At 39.1% G+C, this 18,055-nt stretch overlaps 1 protein-coding gene and 3 non-coding genes across 4 annotated transcripts; 3 read left to right on the top strand and 1 right to left on the bottom strand.

Annotated features, from left to right (window-relative positions):
- Positions 1 to 147: 147 nt before the first annotated feature.
- On the bottom strand, positions 148 to 17,639 carry fermt3b (FERM domain containing kindlin 3b). Its single transcript, XM_084718998.1, has 15 exons — positions 17,448 to 17,639; positions 14,203 to 14,354; positions 13,068 to 13,301; positions 10,728 to 10,844; positions 9,155 to 9,323; positions 7,385 to 7,487; positions 7,178 to 7,285; positions 5,781 to 5,915; positions 4,959 to 5,005; positions 4,690 to 4,814; positions 3,762 to 3,868; positions 3,411 to 3,632; positions 2,989 to 3,113; positions 2,461 to 2,602; positions 148 to 985 (listed from the first exon to the last, which is right to left on the bottom strand). The coding sequence occupies exons 2-15, from the start codon at positions 14,324 to 14,326 to the stop codon at positions 806 to 808; spliced, it is 1,938 nt and encodes a 645-aa protein (XP_084575124.1). The 5' UTR covers positions 14,327 to 14,354; positions 17,448 to 17,639; the 3' UTR covers positions 148 to 805.
- trnaw-cca (transfer RNA tryptophan (anticodon CCA)) lies at positions 6,604 to 6,675 on the top strand. Its single transcript has one exon. It is a non-coding gene; the product is annotated as a tRNA-Trp (tRNA).
- On the top strand, positions 11,597 to 11,668 carry trnaw-cca (transfer RNA tryptophan (anticodon CCA)). The gene has a single exon. It is a non-coding gene; the product is annotated as a tRNA-Trp (tRNA).
- On the top strand, positions 13,338 to 13,409 carry trnaw-cca (transfer RNA tryptophan (anticodon CCA)). Its single transcript has one exon. It is a non-coding gene; the product is annotated as a tRNA-Trp (tRNA).
- Positions 17,640 to 18,055: the final 416 nt, after the last annotated feature.

Below are 18,055 nucleotides of genomic sequence, written 5' to 3'. Positions count from 1 at the left end.
CTGTTTCAACAGTTTCTTGTAAGATATGGACACTCACCCACAGACACAGAGTGTGGGGAGAGATAAATGGTCTGAAGCTTCCTGTGTAAGAAACAACAGGAATTAACACCATATGTTACAACCATAAGGAGTGAAGAGAATGAAAAGTGAATTGTTGTATTTATTTTAATAAATGTTTGTTCATTAGAGAAAAAAAAATCAGATTAACTTGTATTTTTCTACTCATTGTTGTTGATTTTTGGCTGTGATAATGTGGCTGCTAAATTTCAAACATAAGACTAAGTGACAATAAAACTGCAGCTTTGAACAAAACAAGGCTTTCTATACCGAGTAACACAAAGTCTGGATACTGTGAGGCGAAAAAAAGGAAAGATGCTGCTGGCTGACACATCTGTTGATTTGTATGAGTTTGTTTGATTGTCGAGCCTGCTCATCCTGGACCAGATGTTCATCAGTTTGGCCCAGCAGCAGTCCATCCGGAAGTAAAGAGGAACTCATTATGAGGACCACAGGAGTCTAGAACTCTCTGAACTCTCTGAGCATGTTAATTTGTCCATCCATGGGTAGATTATGACAGTGTGTGTACGTGGCTATATAAAAACTTGGATGGACTGACAAGGTGAATTGTAACACATTTACACATGAACAGAATATCTTATTTTGACCATTTCTTGAACTGTTCTGCTGTTTGTGGTTGCCTGAATGGAACATAAAATCCTATTCCACATGGTTTTCCACGGTTGAGGCACACCGGAGATCTGATGTGGGCTGTGAAAGATCCATTTTGTGTGTTTGTGTTTTAGTCTCAGAGAGCTTCATGGCCCCCGGTCAGCTTGTGGAAAAGCTCCTCGTTGAGCGTGTCGCTCTTCTCACGACTGCGTGTTGACATGAAAATGTAGCCTCCAATGAACTCATGAACAATTTTGCAGTCGGCGGTCACGCAGCTAAAAGCAATGTTGACGTTGCCGTCAAACTCTATGGCCACCTGGAGGAGACAAAGACACACACAAAAAGTATATGAGATTCCTTTAAAGCCATACTATGCAGCATTTTCCAAAAAAATATTGTATAGACTCAAGTAAACATAATTCCTCTCAATCACTTATGACCCACGAGAAGTGTGTGGTGGTGGCTGTATCTTCAGACGCCCAGGCCTCTGCCTGCTTTTCCCATTTTCTCACTTTTTGCTGTGCTCAACATGTTTCTGTTCTTGTTTGGCTGTTTCTGTTTGGCAGCGGTGGCAGGCCCCGGCCATTATGGGGTACAGGTTTTTAAGTCGAGACCATAAAAAAAAACATAGCAACGAATGGCTACATTGCATTCTCTGTCACTTTTCTTTGCTCTCTGTCTGTGAGACTGGCACAGAGAGGTACACACATAAAGACAGAGCTTACTGAGGATGGCTTCAGCTGTATTCACACAAAATCTGGCATTGTGCATGTGTGTTATTTGTGCTTTAGCATGTAACTGCTGTAAAAAATTAACAGAAAACGTTTTATTTCTCTGATTCACTGCTTTGTTCTCGCTTACGCCTGTTCACACAACATGCTTGAGCACCGCATGACGACAATGTCACTGAACTGCTGCAGCTTGCACGTGCTGTGTTGTCTACACAGACTATGTTTCTGCTGCAAGGCAGCTGCTGAGAGCCCTTGTCTTTCTACATAGAGTGCGCAGAAGAGTTTGGAAGAGAAGAAAGGAGCTGTTTTCTGAAGGCAATCAGTAAATTTACACCTCGTCTAGAGAGGGAGGGAGGAGAAGAGAAAAGAGAGTTGGAAAAAAAAATTACAGACACTGAAACTGTAGTGAGAGGTGTCCTGTTGCTGATATAATATCAATATGACAGTCAGCAGATCATTTTCGATGTGTATTCTTGGAAAAAGAAGGCAAGCATCCGAATCTCTAGATGAAGCGTGGCTGCAGCCGCGCCTGACATGCACGTGAGCAGCGCTGCCTGTGTGGGCTGTGTGGACGCTCTAACCTGTTAATATGGGTGCTAAAGTAAAAACCAACAGCTAACGCCATGCACACACACACACACACACACACACAAACACTGCTCAAGTGTTTAGTAAGGACAAGCTCTCACTCTCTGGGGAGAAGGGGCCTTTGGTGCATTCACAAATGGTGCTCCACATTTCACTTTTATAATGAAAGCTGAATTTTGGGGTTGAAAAAAAAGTTGCAAAATACAGTGTAGATGTTATATTAGGGGTGCCTTTAAAAGTTCAGCTCCGCACTGTTAGTACTGTAACTCCCTTCATTTTATGGGCAGTGTTAATGAGGTCACTCTCTTACATTGGCAGCATGGTTTGAGCAATTCATGCTTGATTTTTTTGATCTCCAGTACCTTACATTAGTGAAATTTGCTTTTTGGCCCTGTGTTAAGTTATCACACATAGATTTTAGTTTTGTATATATTGGCAGTAGAAACACTAATGGTAAACAAAAGTTTGTCACCTGTCGAATGTCCCAGTTGACGTTCCACTGCTTCATATTGTTGTAGCGCCATGTCTTCACCACATCACCCACGCCAAGGTCAATGCGGATCAGACGGTTGGGAGCGATTCCCAGTACCTCGTCCTTCCGACTGCCTTTAAATCTGTTGGGGGGGAAAAAACATCGTCAGCTTCTTTCAAACTTTTGCAGAGTCTCCAAAACTTGGTGACAATTCACTGATTAGTATGCTTGCTGGATGGTGTTTTCCACCCTTATCATTAATCAGATTTACTCTGGAAGCAGAGACTGCCTGTTTCTCACGTCACACAAAGTTCCCAAACCAGCACTATCAGCAAGTCATCTGTAGAACGTGTCTATGAGATAGTGACTTGGGGCTAGTGAGTAGTACAATTTGTTCACAGGAACTCAAAATAAAATAATTTCTGCTTGTGCACTTTTCATGTTGTTACAAGGCTGAATGGTCGTAAATTGACACTAACTAGCATTCAGTCGATTCTAAAGAGCTTTCATTTGAGCTTTAAACTTGACCTGACGACGACGTATGAGAGGCCAAAGTCAGGCAGGGCTTGCCAGATCTGCAGGAAGCGCATCAATGCATCCGTCAGTGAGAGCTGAGCCACGTTCTGGTATGCGTCCAGGATCCGAGGGGTCAGCTGGAGGAGCAGGCACAAGATGTCAGATGTGATTATATTTTTGCTGCCTCGAGCGCAAGGCGGGGAAGAGATTTCAGCTGCAAAACTGTTCAGTTAGCAGCTCAATTGTGCAACGTCACTATACTGCTGTCCAGAAAAATTATGATGTTCATTTCAGTTGGTAATTTAGCCCATTGCTAAATGTCACGTACAGTGTGTAGGATCAATAACTGACAGATGGGCTACTCTGCTGCAGCTGCCTCTTAAAAGTATGAGACATTTATTCTTTTATGTGTTCAAAGGCCACCTCTCCTGTACCTGTTTGGTTTTGTACTTCTTATGGTAGCGCGGTGATACCAGACTGTGAGTATTGATGCTTTCATCATTGGCAGGTGTGCTGCCATGGGAACCGGAGCTGCTCTTTTGCATAGCCAAGAAGGAGCGGATGCTTTGGATCTCGCTCTGGAAACTGCTGTCGGCCAGAGTCTTGCCTTTGGAGCCCAGTCGACACGCAGCCATCCACTGAGCGTACTGCTGCTCCTGGAGGGGTGAAGGGGGAGACGGGTGATTTTGTCAGTCAGAGATGTGAGATAATGAGGTGAAGATGGAGGTGTTGAAAGAGCAGGTGGTGGAAATGACATCTGAGAAATGTGCATTGTGTGTCCTCACATTTTCACAGCGCAGATAGACCTCATTCATGCCCTCAGGTGCTGGTATCAGGAGTCTGATAAGGAACTTCTGTGCAGCCACGTTAACATCTGGAGCCACCTCACATCCTGTGTGCAAGATAAATTAACAACATCCAATACTGACTTCTGACATGTATGGGTTGGACAATGAAATGAAAGATGTTGGAAAAAGATTAGGGCCACAAACTAATTAATCTGCTGATTAATTTCACGATTTATCAAGTCTTTTGGTCTATATTCAAATTGCTTCTTTTGCTTTCTTAGCTGGAAAATATTTTACATTTTTGCTTGGAAAATGACTGAAACAATTAGTTGATTATCAAAATAGTTGGCAACTATTTTTCTTTCACTTGGATTATCAATTAATCAAACAATCATGAGTCAGATGTCCATCTTGAGTCCATGCCTGAACCTTCTGAGTCAAGTGGGTTATTAATGTTATATTCTTTCCTCATTTTCATTTCCTCTTTGAGCCCAGAATACTGTACTTTTTTTTAAAGAGCTCTTAAGTACTTTGTGGTTCTAATTTAGGATTTTAAAGATGATCTCATTACCATGTCACAGAAAAGCGAAACAGACTCGAGCAGCAGTCTCACTTTTTTCCATATATGGGTACTCTGTGTTTGTGTGTGTTGAGGTTTCTTTACATTACATGACATTATATTATATATTATTATGACAGTATTGTATGTGGTCATTTCTCAGCAGTGATGTTACACAGCAGACAAACAGCACAACATCCTCACAGCTGCTCAAGCAGATATCATGAAAAGTTGTCACACGCTGCTAAATTCATCCTTAGGTTGTAATCTGTACATTATTAATGTTCTATTGATAATCAAGTACATTTCTGGTGACATAGCAGGAAAATATCAGAATAATGAAAAATACAATGATGTATTCATTACCTTTGAGGTTTATCTGTTGAATGGGCTCTCCGATGCTCTCCTCTTTGCTCTTGAAATAAGAGATGGAGGTATCCTGGAACTTGAACCAGTACTGCTTATATCCCTTCAGAGTCAGCCTCTTTGGCCTGAAACATACAAATACATTGTTCAGTTGCACCATAAGTTCAAAGCTGAGATGAGATGAAATAAACTTTCAACACTGGAGACATTTAATGTTTCGACATATTTGTAAAATTACAAATAGCGGGTGGTTAGAAAATTAATCTTACCTGAATATCTTAAGATAGTCATTGAGGTCTGGTGCAGTCATGTTTTCCTGGATGAAAGACAAAGATGATTTTTCAGTAGATAAAAGACAACCCTTCTCTTTCCTCCTTGTTAAATGTATTGTCTGGATTATCTTCAGTTCATTTTGTCCCTTCTTTTTTTGATCTGACATTGTGTTTGAAACAAACTGCAGAATGGGGGGCTGCACCAGCAAATATTAATCTTAGTTTGGGAAAACTAGGTTTAAAACTAGTAAAACCACGGAGACCGCAGAGGTCTGTTGCATATTAGAGTTTTATCAAAATGGAGATGCTTCTTTCCCTAAATTAAAATAAACAAATAAATAAATAAATAAACCTGAGTGCTGTCAGGAACTAGTAAGTATAAAAGAGCATTGTTTGGCTCCTTTGTATTCTTGAACAATAGTGACATTGTTTGCTAGCTATCAAAATAGTTAACAAATATGAGATTGTTAGCTAGTTAAATAGTTAATCAAATGTGACGGTATTTATTTTTAAAATAAACCATGACTGAACCTGGTTTAAAAAATAATCCTTGCAACCCACTATTATAGTGTGTCAAATTCACTGCAGGTGAAGAGGTAAAACAGCATAATAATACACTAACTTAAATTATTATAAATGACCCTCTAATAACAAAATAATAAGATCTTGAAAGATGCAGTCGCAGTTGAGGGTTTAACACAAATCGATATGTTGAGTCGGTGTCTGCTATTCTGTCAGGATTAAGGTGACAGGACTTCACCCTAATCCTGACAGTAGATGACACTCAGAGACAGACAGAAAACGTCCAGTATGTCTGACCAGCATCTCGGATGCGGAGCTGCCCTCTCCCTCCATCTTGACCTCCAGAGACTGCAGGGCGGAGTCCAGGTCATCCATGGCTGCACTGGAGCTCAGCATCTGGGGCTCTGACTGAGACACCTTACTGATGTGGTACTACAGGAGTTTGAGCGGAAGAGAGAAGAGTGACAAACTTTTAACCATAGTGTTTACTGGATGTTTAAGGAGAAAACAACTCAAACTGTGTGCTGTTCCTCACTGTATCATGTGGATAGTCCAGTCATGTTTTTGAACAGGAACAGTTCTTTGTGAACAAATAAGACTTTTTATAACAGAGTGAATTTTATCTGTAACATCATCACTTTGAAAGCAAAAACACACCATTATAATATGGATTATTTTAATTGACAGTAATTTTACTGGTCTCGTTTGCTCCAAACACACCACTGAGGTTCAGATTATACGTGTTCCTGCATTTATTTATCAAATAATGTAGTTTTAGATTAAGTCACATTTGTTGAATTAATTTAAAGACTGACTCTGCGTAACTTTGGATGTTTTGTCATGTTTGGTTTGTCAACATGTTTTTTTTTAATTAAACATGCAGAAAGTGTCTGACCAATGTGTGTGACCACTTAATACAGCACATGCCGAGATTTTGTGCGGCACAGGAATCACGTGTACTTGACTATATGAAAATGTAAACCATTACTGGCCTTTTGTGTGCACAGTCAGTCAGTACAAATTAATCTACTGGCCATTAAACTAATAACTAGAAAAGTGTTACCAGTTTATTCCCTCTCACCAGTGTTTGTTTGTTACCAGTTATATAACAGACTCTATAGACTCTGTGGCGCAATGGTAGCGCGTCTGACTCCAGATCAGAAGGTTGCGTGTTCAAATCACGTCAGGGTCAAACCTTTGGTCATCAAAGTGAAATAAACATCTCAGAAAATAGTTGGTGCACCAACTGAATACTGCTGCAGTCTCGCCCTCCCCTTCTAAGTGTGTAGAAGAACTAACAGTGGCCATGACATTTATAAAAAAACACAGATGGCCCAATCAGTGTCTGTTCTGGGCTACAGAAAAAACAAGGTGGTGCAACATGGTGACCTCCACAGAGGACCTGTGCCTTCTGTAGATATAAACAGCTCGTTCTAAGCTAATGAAAAATGCAATAATTCTTGTACTATGGTTCTTATAGATTATACACAGATGAAAATTTCTTGAGGTAAGAGTCTTGTACTATAATTTCAACATTATGTTTTTGTAACTTTTCCAATCCTGTTAACACGCATACATCCCCCCTCAGCAGCAGTGTTTTCTTATAATCAAATCTGCAGAGCTCATATTTTAATTTGCTCTGGCAGAGAGACGTTTGTGACTCAGTCTGGTGATGCCAGGCTTGTGTTTTCAACCTGCAGAGCTCCGAACAGCATCATCTCCTCCTCGGTGCAGTCGATGTCCTCCAGCAGGATGGCCCAGCGCGCCTGCTCATACAGCTGAGTCAGACGCACAACATCGTACTGAACAGACAGAGAGTCGAATTAATAGAGGAATGCAAAGCCAAACACACAAACATACACATACACTTCATCTCTAAAAACACATACACATGTACACACCTTGGGTTCTATATCATAGAATGCAAAGAATTTGAAACGAAGCCAGAGTCGGTCATTTTCTTGGACGCCCTGCTGCATAAGACAGCGGGATGAGTCAAACCACCTGAGAGGGAAAGAGAATAGATATTAGTTTATGAGTTTATATGTGTGGTGATATAATTTAAAGACTCCATGTTCCCTCCTTCCAGCTATAAGCAGAGAAAAACTACCACACTGTCTTAACACTTACTGTTTTGATGTTCCAACATAATTCAATAAATTAGATTAGATTAATTTAAACAATACATGCTGCAATTAAGACATCAATTTAGAAACCACAGTGATACATACTTGTTTATATGTGAATTTTACATCTCACATACATGCATGGGTAGATTGTAATTTTTCCATTTTAATTATTTTTCTTAATCAACATTTGTTTTAAGTAAAATCTCATTTGTCATTGTTATTTTCTAAATACACTGTGTATTATGCTCACCTTTACAACATTGCATTAATTCAAGTTTAAAGCAGATCTGAACTTGAACTTGTGACGGGTACAGTGATCAAGACAAAGAAAAGGGAGAGAGCAAAATGAAAAAAAAAAAGGAAAAGCTAATTTCCCTGACAAAAATCTGAATGTGCTCAAGATGTCTGAAATGACAGCACTTCAGTGCTTATTATACAGGTTGAAGCTCTTTAAACAGCACCAATTATAATCCAATTATCTTTTATTTTTAGAATAAAACATGATGTAAGATAGAGTAGTTTTGAACTCCAGAGGTCTCAGCAGCTGCTGTAATAGCTGAACTAAATCTATCTCTTTCTTGAGGAGAGGTTTAATTAGCTAAATGCAGCACACCTGTGAGTGCAGGTAGTCAGACAGGAACAGAAACTTCTGTTGAATAAAACAATGTAAATGAACAACAGTGTGCCATGTTGGAGGCGACGAAATGAGCACATTTGTCAACCAACAACAAGGTTACCTTCAACAAAGACTGAATAAACCCCATTATTATTGTGAGACAGCAGCTCTAACCACTGGACCGACATGCATCATGGGAAATTGGTCAGCACAAGCTCTCATTTTCCTGAGAAGTCTAATTAAGCAAACAACATGCACCTGTGGGCTCGACGTACAGCTCTCATTCAGACAAAACGTCTGATTTATAGCTGCTCTGTGTGAAGAACCCATGATGATGTTATTATACACTGTAAAAAATCATAAAGGAATTTAGTGGAATAAGTTACTCTTTTCTCATTAATTTAAATACAGAGGTTTTATGTATTCAAGATGATTAAACTTAAAATTTATAGTATTTACTTTCAGAACTTATAAACATGAGTTTGATACGATGAGTTTAATGAATGTACTCCACAGAGTTCAATCAACTCATTGAATTAAGGTTTTTTTTTACTTTAGCATGCATTGTTTGACAGTTAAAACTATCATATAGTATAATAAATATAATTTTGAGAAAACATATGATGAAAACTTGCTGGGACATGTTTGCTTGTTTTCACAATAATGAAAACACTGCAAACAATTTTTCTCAAGTACAACTGAATATCAGTTTTATTTGACTAGGAAAGTCCATTTGTTTAATTACTTCGATTTGCCTTTTCAAATTCAGTCAACTTAAAATTTTAAGACAGGACATTAACTTTTTAAGTTAAATGAAATAATCTATTTTTGCAGTGCCTATTTACATAGTGTTTAAATCACAGAATAATCAGTATATTAAAAAGATTGAAAAAGATTTTACCTCACCGACATGTGAGAAGACATACCTGCCATGGATGTGGGCCTTGTCCACCACGCTGGCTGGGCGGTACTGCTTGGCGATGGCCTCGGGGGCAGGCGGAGGCTGTGTGACTGACAGCATCTTGTAGACGGCCTCCATCTGAGGCGAGTCAGCAAAGTGAGCTGGCATGCCGTTATACAGACAGGGGCGGGATGCTGCAAAGGACGTGTGGGAGGATTACAGTCAAAGTTTCCAGGGAGTTCATTTTGTAGACATCAGGAAGAAAGTTTGACCTCTTTAATAAATGACTCAATTTATGGTGCACAGTTAAGAAAATGGTTGTCAGATGAAAATTGCTGTTATTTTACACTCAATGATTTTTCTTCTCCACCATATGCCAGGTCCATCTTTGGATTACTGACAGGAAGATCATGGAGAGTTTCTGGGTGAATAAAGCCTTTTGAGGGGCACTCATCTCAGTCAGACCTCATCATCCCAAATAGTCAAATCATTGCTCAGATGCAAAACTTTAGAAACAAAACACTTTTGGAACCTTGCTTAAATCTCTCCTTTCAAAGAAACTAAACATTTAGGTTCCTGTTTCCTGTACTTGGATATGCTATGTGCAAGACTCGTCCATGTTGAATGGCTTAGGGATAAACAATTAATCGCAATATTACAGAAATTGTAATATGGCTAGGTGAAATTACAAAACCAGAACCAAATCATACGTTTTCACACCAAATCAGCTTCATAATGAGGTATAATGCTGCATAGATGTCATGGCCTAAAAATCTGTTTGTTTGGTGCAGACCAAAACAAAAATTACATCATTATGATTTTAATAGTTTTTTTCCCCATGAAAATTTAAATTGGAATTCTAAAATGATCATTCCCCCTAATCGTATTTCATATCGCAATGGCAGTCAAAATAATTGCAATATGACTTTTTTACCATGTAGTGCAGCAAAGCAAAGTGCTAGCTAACTAGCTAATCTAGCTGTAAGCTAGCTAGTTAGCTAGTGTTTTTCTCTGTAGCAAAACTCTAGCCAACTAGCTAGTTAATCTACATTAATCCTTTGCCACCAATTTATTTGGCATTTGGCTAACATCAGCTAACTTTACATGTGACTGTCCAGCGATATCTTTAACCATCTTAAAATTTGTTTTGAACATAGATGCCTAGCTTAGCACATAGCAGATTTAAATACAGAAAAGGATAAAGTTCTTCTTCTTCTTTGGGTTTGGCAGACTAGACGCTATAATAACATAAGGCTGCCCTTCACTGTTTGTTTGCCAGGTACCAAGCTCGCTCGACTGTTATTGGAGCCCAGACAAAAAAGAGGCGGGACTTAGGAAGGGTCATTTGCTGTGACTTTGTTGAGAAAACTCTGATTTCTTTTTCTGTATGGTACATCAGTAAAAGGAGGACTGCATTGATGGGAAGCTGAAAAACAGAGTTGTAAAAATGGTATTTTTTGACAAATAGGCTGGTGAAATTGGGGTCAGGAAATAAAATCTGTGATCTCTGCAGTTTTTTAAAGTTTTTGCCTAGAGTCACCAGTTATAAAACATGTGCATGTCAAGCCTGCGGTGTGAATGAAGTGTGATGAGTGTACCCGAGGAGAGGGGCACCTCGGTCAGGTCGTAGATCTCCTCAGCTGGGTCCTTGTCTTTCTTCTTCTTTTTCTCCTCTACAGGCCGAAGGAGCGAGAGCTCCTCGGGGCGACGGATATCTGAGGAGGTAAGAGAAAAAAAAAATGGATGCGAAAGTAATAAGCTTTATTAAAGAGACTGGCTGTGCCTCAGCTACAGCACACTAACCAACAACTGATTTCTTATTTTTGATAAAAGTACACCTGGCTACAAATCAGAAAATAGATTTGAACAAGTTTGATCCCCTCCACCAATGTGTCTTGTGTGAACTGACAAGTGACAAATTGTGCAACAAAAGCACATTTGGCTCAAAAACAGAAGGCTGTGTGTTCATCATTCATGTGTGAACCTGGTCTGATTGGTAAGCAGACTCTAGATCACATCAGGGTCATTATGTTTGAAGCCTCCGTACAAAATCTAATCATCTGATCAGTGAACCAGTTACTGCTGTCACGCTCTATATAATGGTGGCATGTTGTGCTCTGGATTAGATAGTTGCATGTTCATATCACCTCAGGATCAATATTTTTGCTGTATTATCAATTTCACACTGTCATTGCATTTCAATAGCAGTTAAGTCTTGAAAACCAAATTATTTAGCCTTCTTCTAGTTTTTGGTTTGTCAGCTGATCACTCAAGCGGCCATGAAATACAGACTCTTTGCGCAGACTCTCTGTGTGTGACCACTTTATGAAGCTAATCCAAGTATGTTGAATTCAGAGTGTGTTTAGTCGTATCTGCTCAGACCTTCGTGAACTTCACCAGATGGCAAAATTTTGATTAGCTGTTTGTTTTGTTAACTGATAAGAGGATGAGGTGAAAGCCTGAAACAGACTCTGTGGCGCAACGGTAGCGCGTCTGACTCCAGATCAGAAGGTTGCGTGTTCAAATCACGTCAGGGTCAAATCTTTGTTCGTTACATCAAGATGGCACTTTCTGTGACCACTTAAAGAGGCACAGACTGAGGATACAATATATGTATACAGTGACAGTGTGGTCACGAATGTTGAGCTGCTCAGGGATTCATGTGGACCATCATGGACTTGGGCAGATGGTGAAAATATACTGTACATCACGAACACACACCCAGCCACATTATTGGCCTTTTGTGTGCATAAATAATCTGTAAGAAGGACACGTTCTTTCAACTCAAAGTGGCACTGAACCACTGGATATATAAACTTAAATTAATGTGCTAGCCATTAAATTAACAACTAGAAAGATGTTATCAGTTCACTAGTTCCCACCAGTGTTGAGTTTGTTTCCAATCTCTCGCATAAGTCTGCTGACTCTGTGCTGCTATGGTGGCACGTCTGACTCCTGGTTGTGAGTTCAATTCATGTGAGGGTCAAATGTTTGTTCATGAAATAACGCAAACACTGTGTGACCACTTAATACGAATGCACCAAGGATATTAAATACAGCGCCTGCTCAGTCATAATTTGGACAGGCAGGGTGGCCACAAATGTTTGGTTACAAAACAGTTGGTGTGGACACTCACAGACTTGGCCAGATGGTGAAAATTACAGCCAAATAAACTATTATTGGTCTTTCGTGTGCATAGATAATCTGTAGAAGGGAAAGAAGGAAAGGAAGGGAAAGAAGGAAAGGAAAGGAAACAAACATTTTTTCATTTCAAGGCCTCGAAAGTGGCTTTGAACCACTGGACGTATAAATTATACATAAAGTATACTAACGCCCTCTGAACCCATGGGCTATCAGCTATTAATGGTTTAGCCTCTGGAGACAATGGACAGTTTTTTGTAGGGCTTCCACTGTAAACAGAGGATATTCAGATAACAGGCTTCTTGCTCTAAGCACCGTCATTAGCAACAAAAAAACATTTTATCAACCGAAGAACTCAAAAACGGCTTCTGAACCACTGGACATGTAAATGTAAATTACTGCACTGGCCACTTAACTATAACAGCTAGAAAATGTTGTAAGTTTTCCCCCTCCTACCAGTGGTAAATTCGTTACCAGTATAATGACAAAGTTACAGACTCTGGTGCAACAGTAGCGCATCCGACTCCTGATCAGAAGCTTGTGTGGTCAAATCACTTCATGGTCAAAACTTAATGAAAGTTAGAGAAAATGGAGAGTGTGAATGACAACAGACCCAAGGATGGAGACTACGGTCCACAGAACAGAAGTGTCCATTTAGCTTATAGCACTTGTGGCACAGGCAGTCATGTGGTCATAAGTGTTGGGCTGATCCTTGTGGATTTGGCAGGAAAGAAAGAAGGAAAAGACAGAAAGGGAGAAGGAAGGAAGGAAAGAAAGAAAGGAAGGCTGAGACTCACTGAGCATTCTGCAGATGCCCATCACAGTCTGGAAGACGGGGTTGGAGAAGCAGGCTCGGAGCCTCAGGGTGATGCCGCTGGGCAGACACACCCTCAGGGGCTTATGCTGGGGCATGAAGAGCAGCCGTGCGTCGGCGTGGATGCCATATTTCTCCAGAGTCCAGGCTGTCCGCAGCAGCCACCGCTGCTTCTGCTCCCACCACAGCGCGTGGTCTGACCAATCACGCTTGATCTCTGAAGAAGACAGACATGTGTTAGACACCCCAGACAGACTCTGTGGCGCAACGGTAGCGCGTCTGACTCCAGATCAGAAGGTTGCGTGTTCAAATCACGTCAGGGTCAGTGATTTGTTTGTTGTGCAATTGTTATAACATTTGCAGATCACCGTTCATTTCCTGGAGATTATCCCCCCTTAAGAACTTGAGGGGAGCTTCAATTACTGGACAATAATTTCTGTTAAGGTCAATAGGTCGTCAAATGCTGTAAATCTATCTGGGAATTGAATTGTCAAGTGCTTTTGAATTGTTTTGTAGCTATGAAAATCTTTAAACCAAGAACAATTTTAAGTATAGTGTAGAAAATCTTACTGTATAAGTTACAAAAAAAATTGTGCTATATTACTCTTCAATATAACATGAAATATTACTTTCAATATCATGTGTAATATTAATTTTAATTACTTTTCAATATCATTGCCAATACTATGTTTATATTTTAGTTTATTTTAGTATTTTAGCTACTGATCTTATCTTATCTAATTTTGAAAAGGAAGAACTATTGGGTACATTTGCTTGTCTTGTACATTTTAAGTTTGTAATTTAATTTAAAAACAGAGTGAATGAATGTATCCAAAAAGAAGATGATGCGTCTTAAAAGATTTAAAAGCATAAAAGAAACCATAAAGAATTAAAAGCAGATTCTGGACAAACAGAGGAGTTACTGGTGACACAGGGTTACAAAACATATGCTTAAATAATACATGAGTAATGCATGACTTAGTATCATGAATTCTTGTTAAAGTGTTACCAATATAACATGTGATTTCATGCATGTCCATGCAAATTATGTTACTGTTTTAGTCTGACTGAGAGAGAGACTGAGACAGATAGAGGCAGACAGACAGAGCGTGACCCACGTGTCTTCTCCACCAGCTTTAGGATGACCCCTCCGATGTGGAGGTCAGAGGCGACGCTGAGGGTGACAGGTGGTGCATCAGGCCCCAGGTCCTCCACGGTGACTGACAGATCCCACGCCGCCATACTGGGAGAGAGAGTGAGGGAGACAGGTCTGACAGAGTAGACAGATAGCCAGAAAGGAGAAAGAGAGAAGGACAGACAAACATGGAGAGAGAGAAAGAAGGAAAGCGATGACAGATTTAGTAACCTTGTCAGACTGATAATAAATTAAAACAAAAATCTGCTCAACAAATGCTCTTTAAATGACCTATTATTATCATTTTTTGTGTTTTTGTGTAGCGCAGATGTGGGACAGCTCAGACAAAGCAGTCAAAGACAAGAAGATAAACAAGATTTATGATTAATCATTTCAATGAGCTCACTCTTTCATTTGTTTTTCCTCCACACTGATGAAAGTGCTTATACCATCTCTTTCCATCTGATATGAAAAATATTCAGACGTATGACAGTGCCAAATAGACAGCTTTAGCCATTATTTAAATTTAGAGACCTATATATGTCATGAATGAGAAATTATGCACTTTGATAGATGAATACATTTTTAATACGCCTGAGGAAAACATTTAAAATTTTTCTTAAACAAGATAATCACATTTCAGAATAACATGAACCATACCACATGTGTTGTTTTGCATTATTTCATATCATAAAAATAAAATTTACAGGCATTAACAATTCATTTTTAGGAAGTATAAGACTGCAGTGAAAATCTGAGTAAGACATGCCTTAACTGTAATAAACGTCATTTTAAAAATGTATGATAGGACTTATTAGATTAGGTGATACAAAACCTGCTTAAATTTTCAAGGATGTTTCAGATATTAAAGGGAAAGTTCACCACAGAATCAAAAATACATCATTTTCCTTTTACCTGACATGACAGACTTATGATAAAATGTGGACCATGAAAACCTTAAACACTCCCCAAATTATCTGAAAGATCCACATTCCCATACAAACACCCACAGAAAACAAAGTCCTCTTCATTCACATCTTTTATTGCCAGATATATACAGTATATGTGTGTGTGTGTGTATACATATATATATATATACATAAGCACCACAGTGTCACAGTAGTTATTCCTGCCTGTGGCCATCAAACTTTACTACTCCTCCCTTTGCACTCTAAGTCAATAGACTGACCCACTAGTGTCAGAGAGTAATTATTATATATTTATCATTTATAAGTTCAACTACGCAATATTGATCTAACAGTACAGTAATTTTGTGTCAATTCAACTGTGCAATACTTCAAAAGTGCAATATACTAGTTTACTCTGGCATCAGTGCTGCTTTTATTTATTTAAACTGTATGTTTCAGCCAACCTATACTGTCATTTATAATATTCTTGCATCTTAACACACTTATCTATATACCCCTCTTCAGCATTATTGTTTGTTCATACTGTTCATGTGTACCACTGTTGTATATATTGTATATATTTTTTTTAACACATTTCTATTCTTCTGTATATTGTGGCATAATGCACCTTTTTAAACATTTTTAAATACTTATTATTTCTAATTCTTTTTTCTTATAATTTCTCTATGCTAATATATACTTCTATTCTTGAATAGGAGCAACTGTAATGCAGCCCAGTTTCCCTCTGGGGATCAATAAAGTATTTCTGATGGTGATATTTCTGATATTATATATAAATGTACTATAAAATGTGTTAAATAATCAAAATGTATAGGTGAGATGTTTTCTTTTGTTTTCTATGAGAAAACAAATACACTAAGAGGCTGAAATCAACTTAACCATCATAATCTAACATAATATAATTTTTGGCATAAGCATCAGGTTTTCTGGGTGACTCGTCCTCCTCTAGAAACCATCATTAAGTAGAGAATGTATGAAACAGTTATTCAATATTTGAGTTCTCACTTTTCTCTGTCTTTTCTTTAACAATATACCAACTTATTTTGTGTTGTTTTTGAACCAATAAGCCTGGTCATTGGCTGCATTTGAATCAGGACATCCAATCACAGTGATGATGTTACCAAATAAATCAGACAACATACAGACAATTCAGTGGAATTCTTGCATCTGTGGTTTTGACTGGTCTTGAAATAGACCCTCAAAAAGGGATCTGGAGACTGATCTCGAGACCAAGACTGATCTCAAGTAACAACACTAATCATCCACGGAGATGTCTGCCTTTTCTTGAATATAATGGAACTAGATGGCACACGGCTTGTGTCTGAATGAATTCTGACCTGGTGTCTCAGGATAATTCACAGACCTTGTTTTCACCTGTTTCAGGCAGTGATTATTTTCTTTGTAGCATAGAAATAAAGTAGTTCCTATATGAAACTGCTTTCACCAAGGGCTGTGACCGGGTGCCATCAGTTAATTCAACAGAAGGCAGACAACTCTGTGGCTCTAATGGCTCCAAAACCTTGCAACTCACACCAAAACAATCTAAATGGATCAGTAGCAGGTAAGAAAGGCATCTAGGGTTAAAAAATATATATTTTTGATTGTTTTGGGATGAAGTGTCCCTTTAAATGACACAAAGAGAGGACAAATAATGTGTCAATCATACCAGAGACAATCAGCTGTGAGAAGAAAAGACTTTAACTTATGGTTCAGTATCACATGACACTGAATAACACTGACACGCACACACACACACACACACACTGGATGGGTGAGTTGATTCTGGCGACATGTCCAGTTTGATGAATACTTCCTGTTTCTGACTTGAACTATCGCCAGGGACGCACACTTCCGCTTTCTGACCCGCCCAAGCTGAGATGTTCATCCAATGCCAGTACAGCAGCCCACTGCATGTGTTTCAAAGTATAAGCCCATCTTAAAGATATTACATTCAAGGATTCAAATATGCATTTTTGTTCCGTTTATCCGTGTTTTTAAAGGCTAGTGACAGACAATAATGTAACAATGAGCAGATGACATGGCTCCACCCCTCTGACCTCTTTTGGAGGCCAAAACTTTCTTCTTCTGCATGTTTCTGAATATAAGTACTGATTTGTGACCACTTAACTTGATGTGGCCTAATAAATGACCCTGCATCTGTATGTTTAATACAGAAGCCTCACACATACACACCCTCCTGCCCTAACTCTCTCTCTGTCCTCATGCTTTCTCCCTTTCTCTCACACTGTCACACACACACACACACACACACACACACACCCACACTTTAAGACAGTACCGTTAGTCTCCTCGGTCCAAGGTTTGGTGAAATGGAAACTGATGTGACTGTCAGATCTCTGAAGAAATTTCCCAGGTTTTTTCTGTGAAATTGTGCAGCAGTTTTGCCTGTGTCGGGTTGTGCAGGTTGTGGTCTGGGTAGCCGCGTCTGCGTCGCTTGTGTCACTTCTGTCAAGAAAGGCTTGTTCCTTTTTTTTGTCAGCTTCCGCCGGGCGGAAATGTGTAAAAGCGTTCAACTTTTGACTGATAGGCTGTGTGAGTGATGCATATTAGGCAATGCATGTGCATGCAGATATGAAAAAATTAAATGGACAGACAACACACATTATCTCTCTTCTCTTGTAGTCTCTTTGTCCTTCCTCCCTTTTCTTGAGAATTGTTGTGATCACTTTGTGTGTTGCAAGACGAGCAAAATAACAGTCTTGCCTCCCTTTATGCAACAAATCCAAATTATTTCTATGTTATCCTTTATAATTAATTCACTGGTTTGATTTGGGGAAAATAATTCTACCTTTAAATAATGATTGACCTTCTTCAACTACAAACATGACCAACATTTTCAAGCCATCAGTTGTACAGTCTGCCAGGGGTTGACAAACTGTACCTTCA

The sequence above is a fragment of the Lutjanus erythropterus genome, chromosome 5 (genome assembly GCF_056507025.1).
Source record: "Lutjanus erythropterus isolate fLutEry1 chromosome 5, fLutEry1.hap2, whole genome shotgun sequence".
Classification (NCBI taxonomy): domain Eukaryota; kingdom Metazoa; phylum Chordata; class Actinopteri; order Lutjaniformes; family Lutjanidae; genus Lutjanus; species Lutjanus erythropterus.
Note: the sequence above shows the minus strand (reverse complement) of the source record. Positions and strands in the feature narration are given on the sequence as shown.

Bases quoted from the DNA above. Each gene is read 5' to 3' on its own strand.
- fermt3b (XM_084718998.1), bottom strand. From the start codon at position 14,326: ATGGCGGCGTGGGATCTGTCAGTCACCGTGGAGGACCTGGGGCCTGAT. The intron at 13,302-14,202 runs GTGGGTCACGCT...TGTCTTCTTCAG, and splicing joins AAAGCTGGTGGAGAAGACAC to AGATCAAGCGTGATTGGTCA. The intron at 4,815-4,958 runs GTAAGATTAATT...TGTATGTTTCAG, and splicing joins GACTATCTTAAGATATTCAG to GCCAAAGAGGCTGACTCTGA.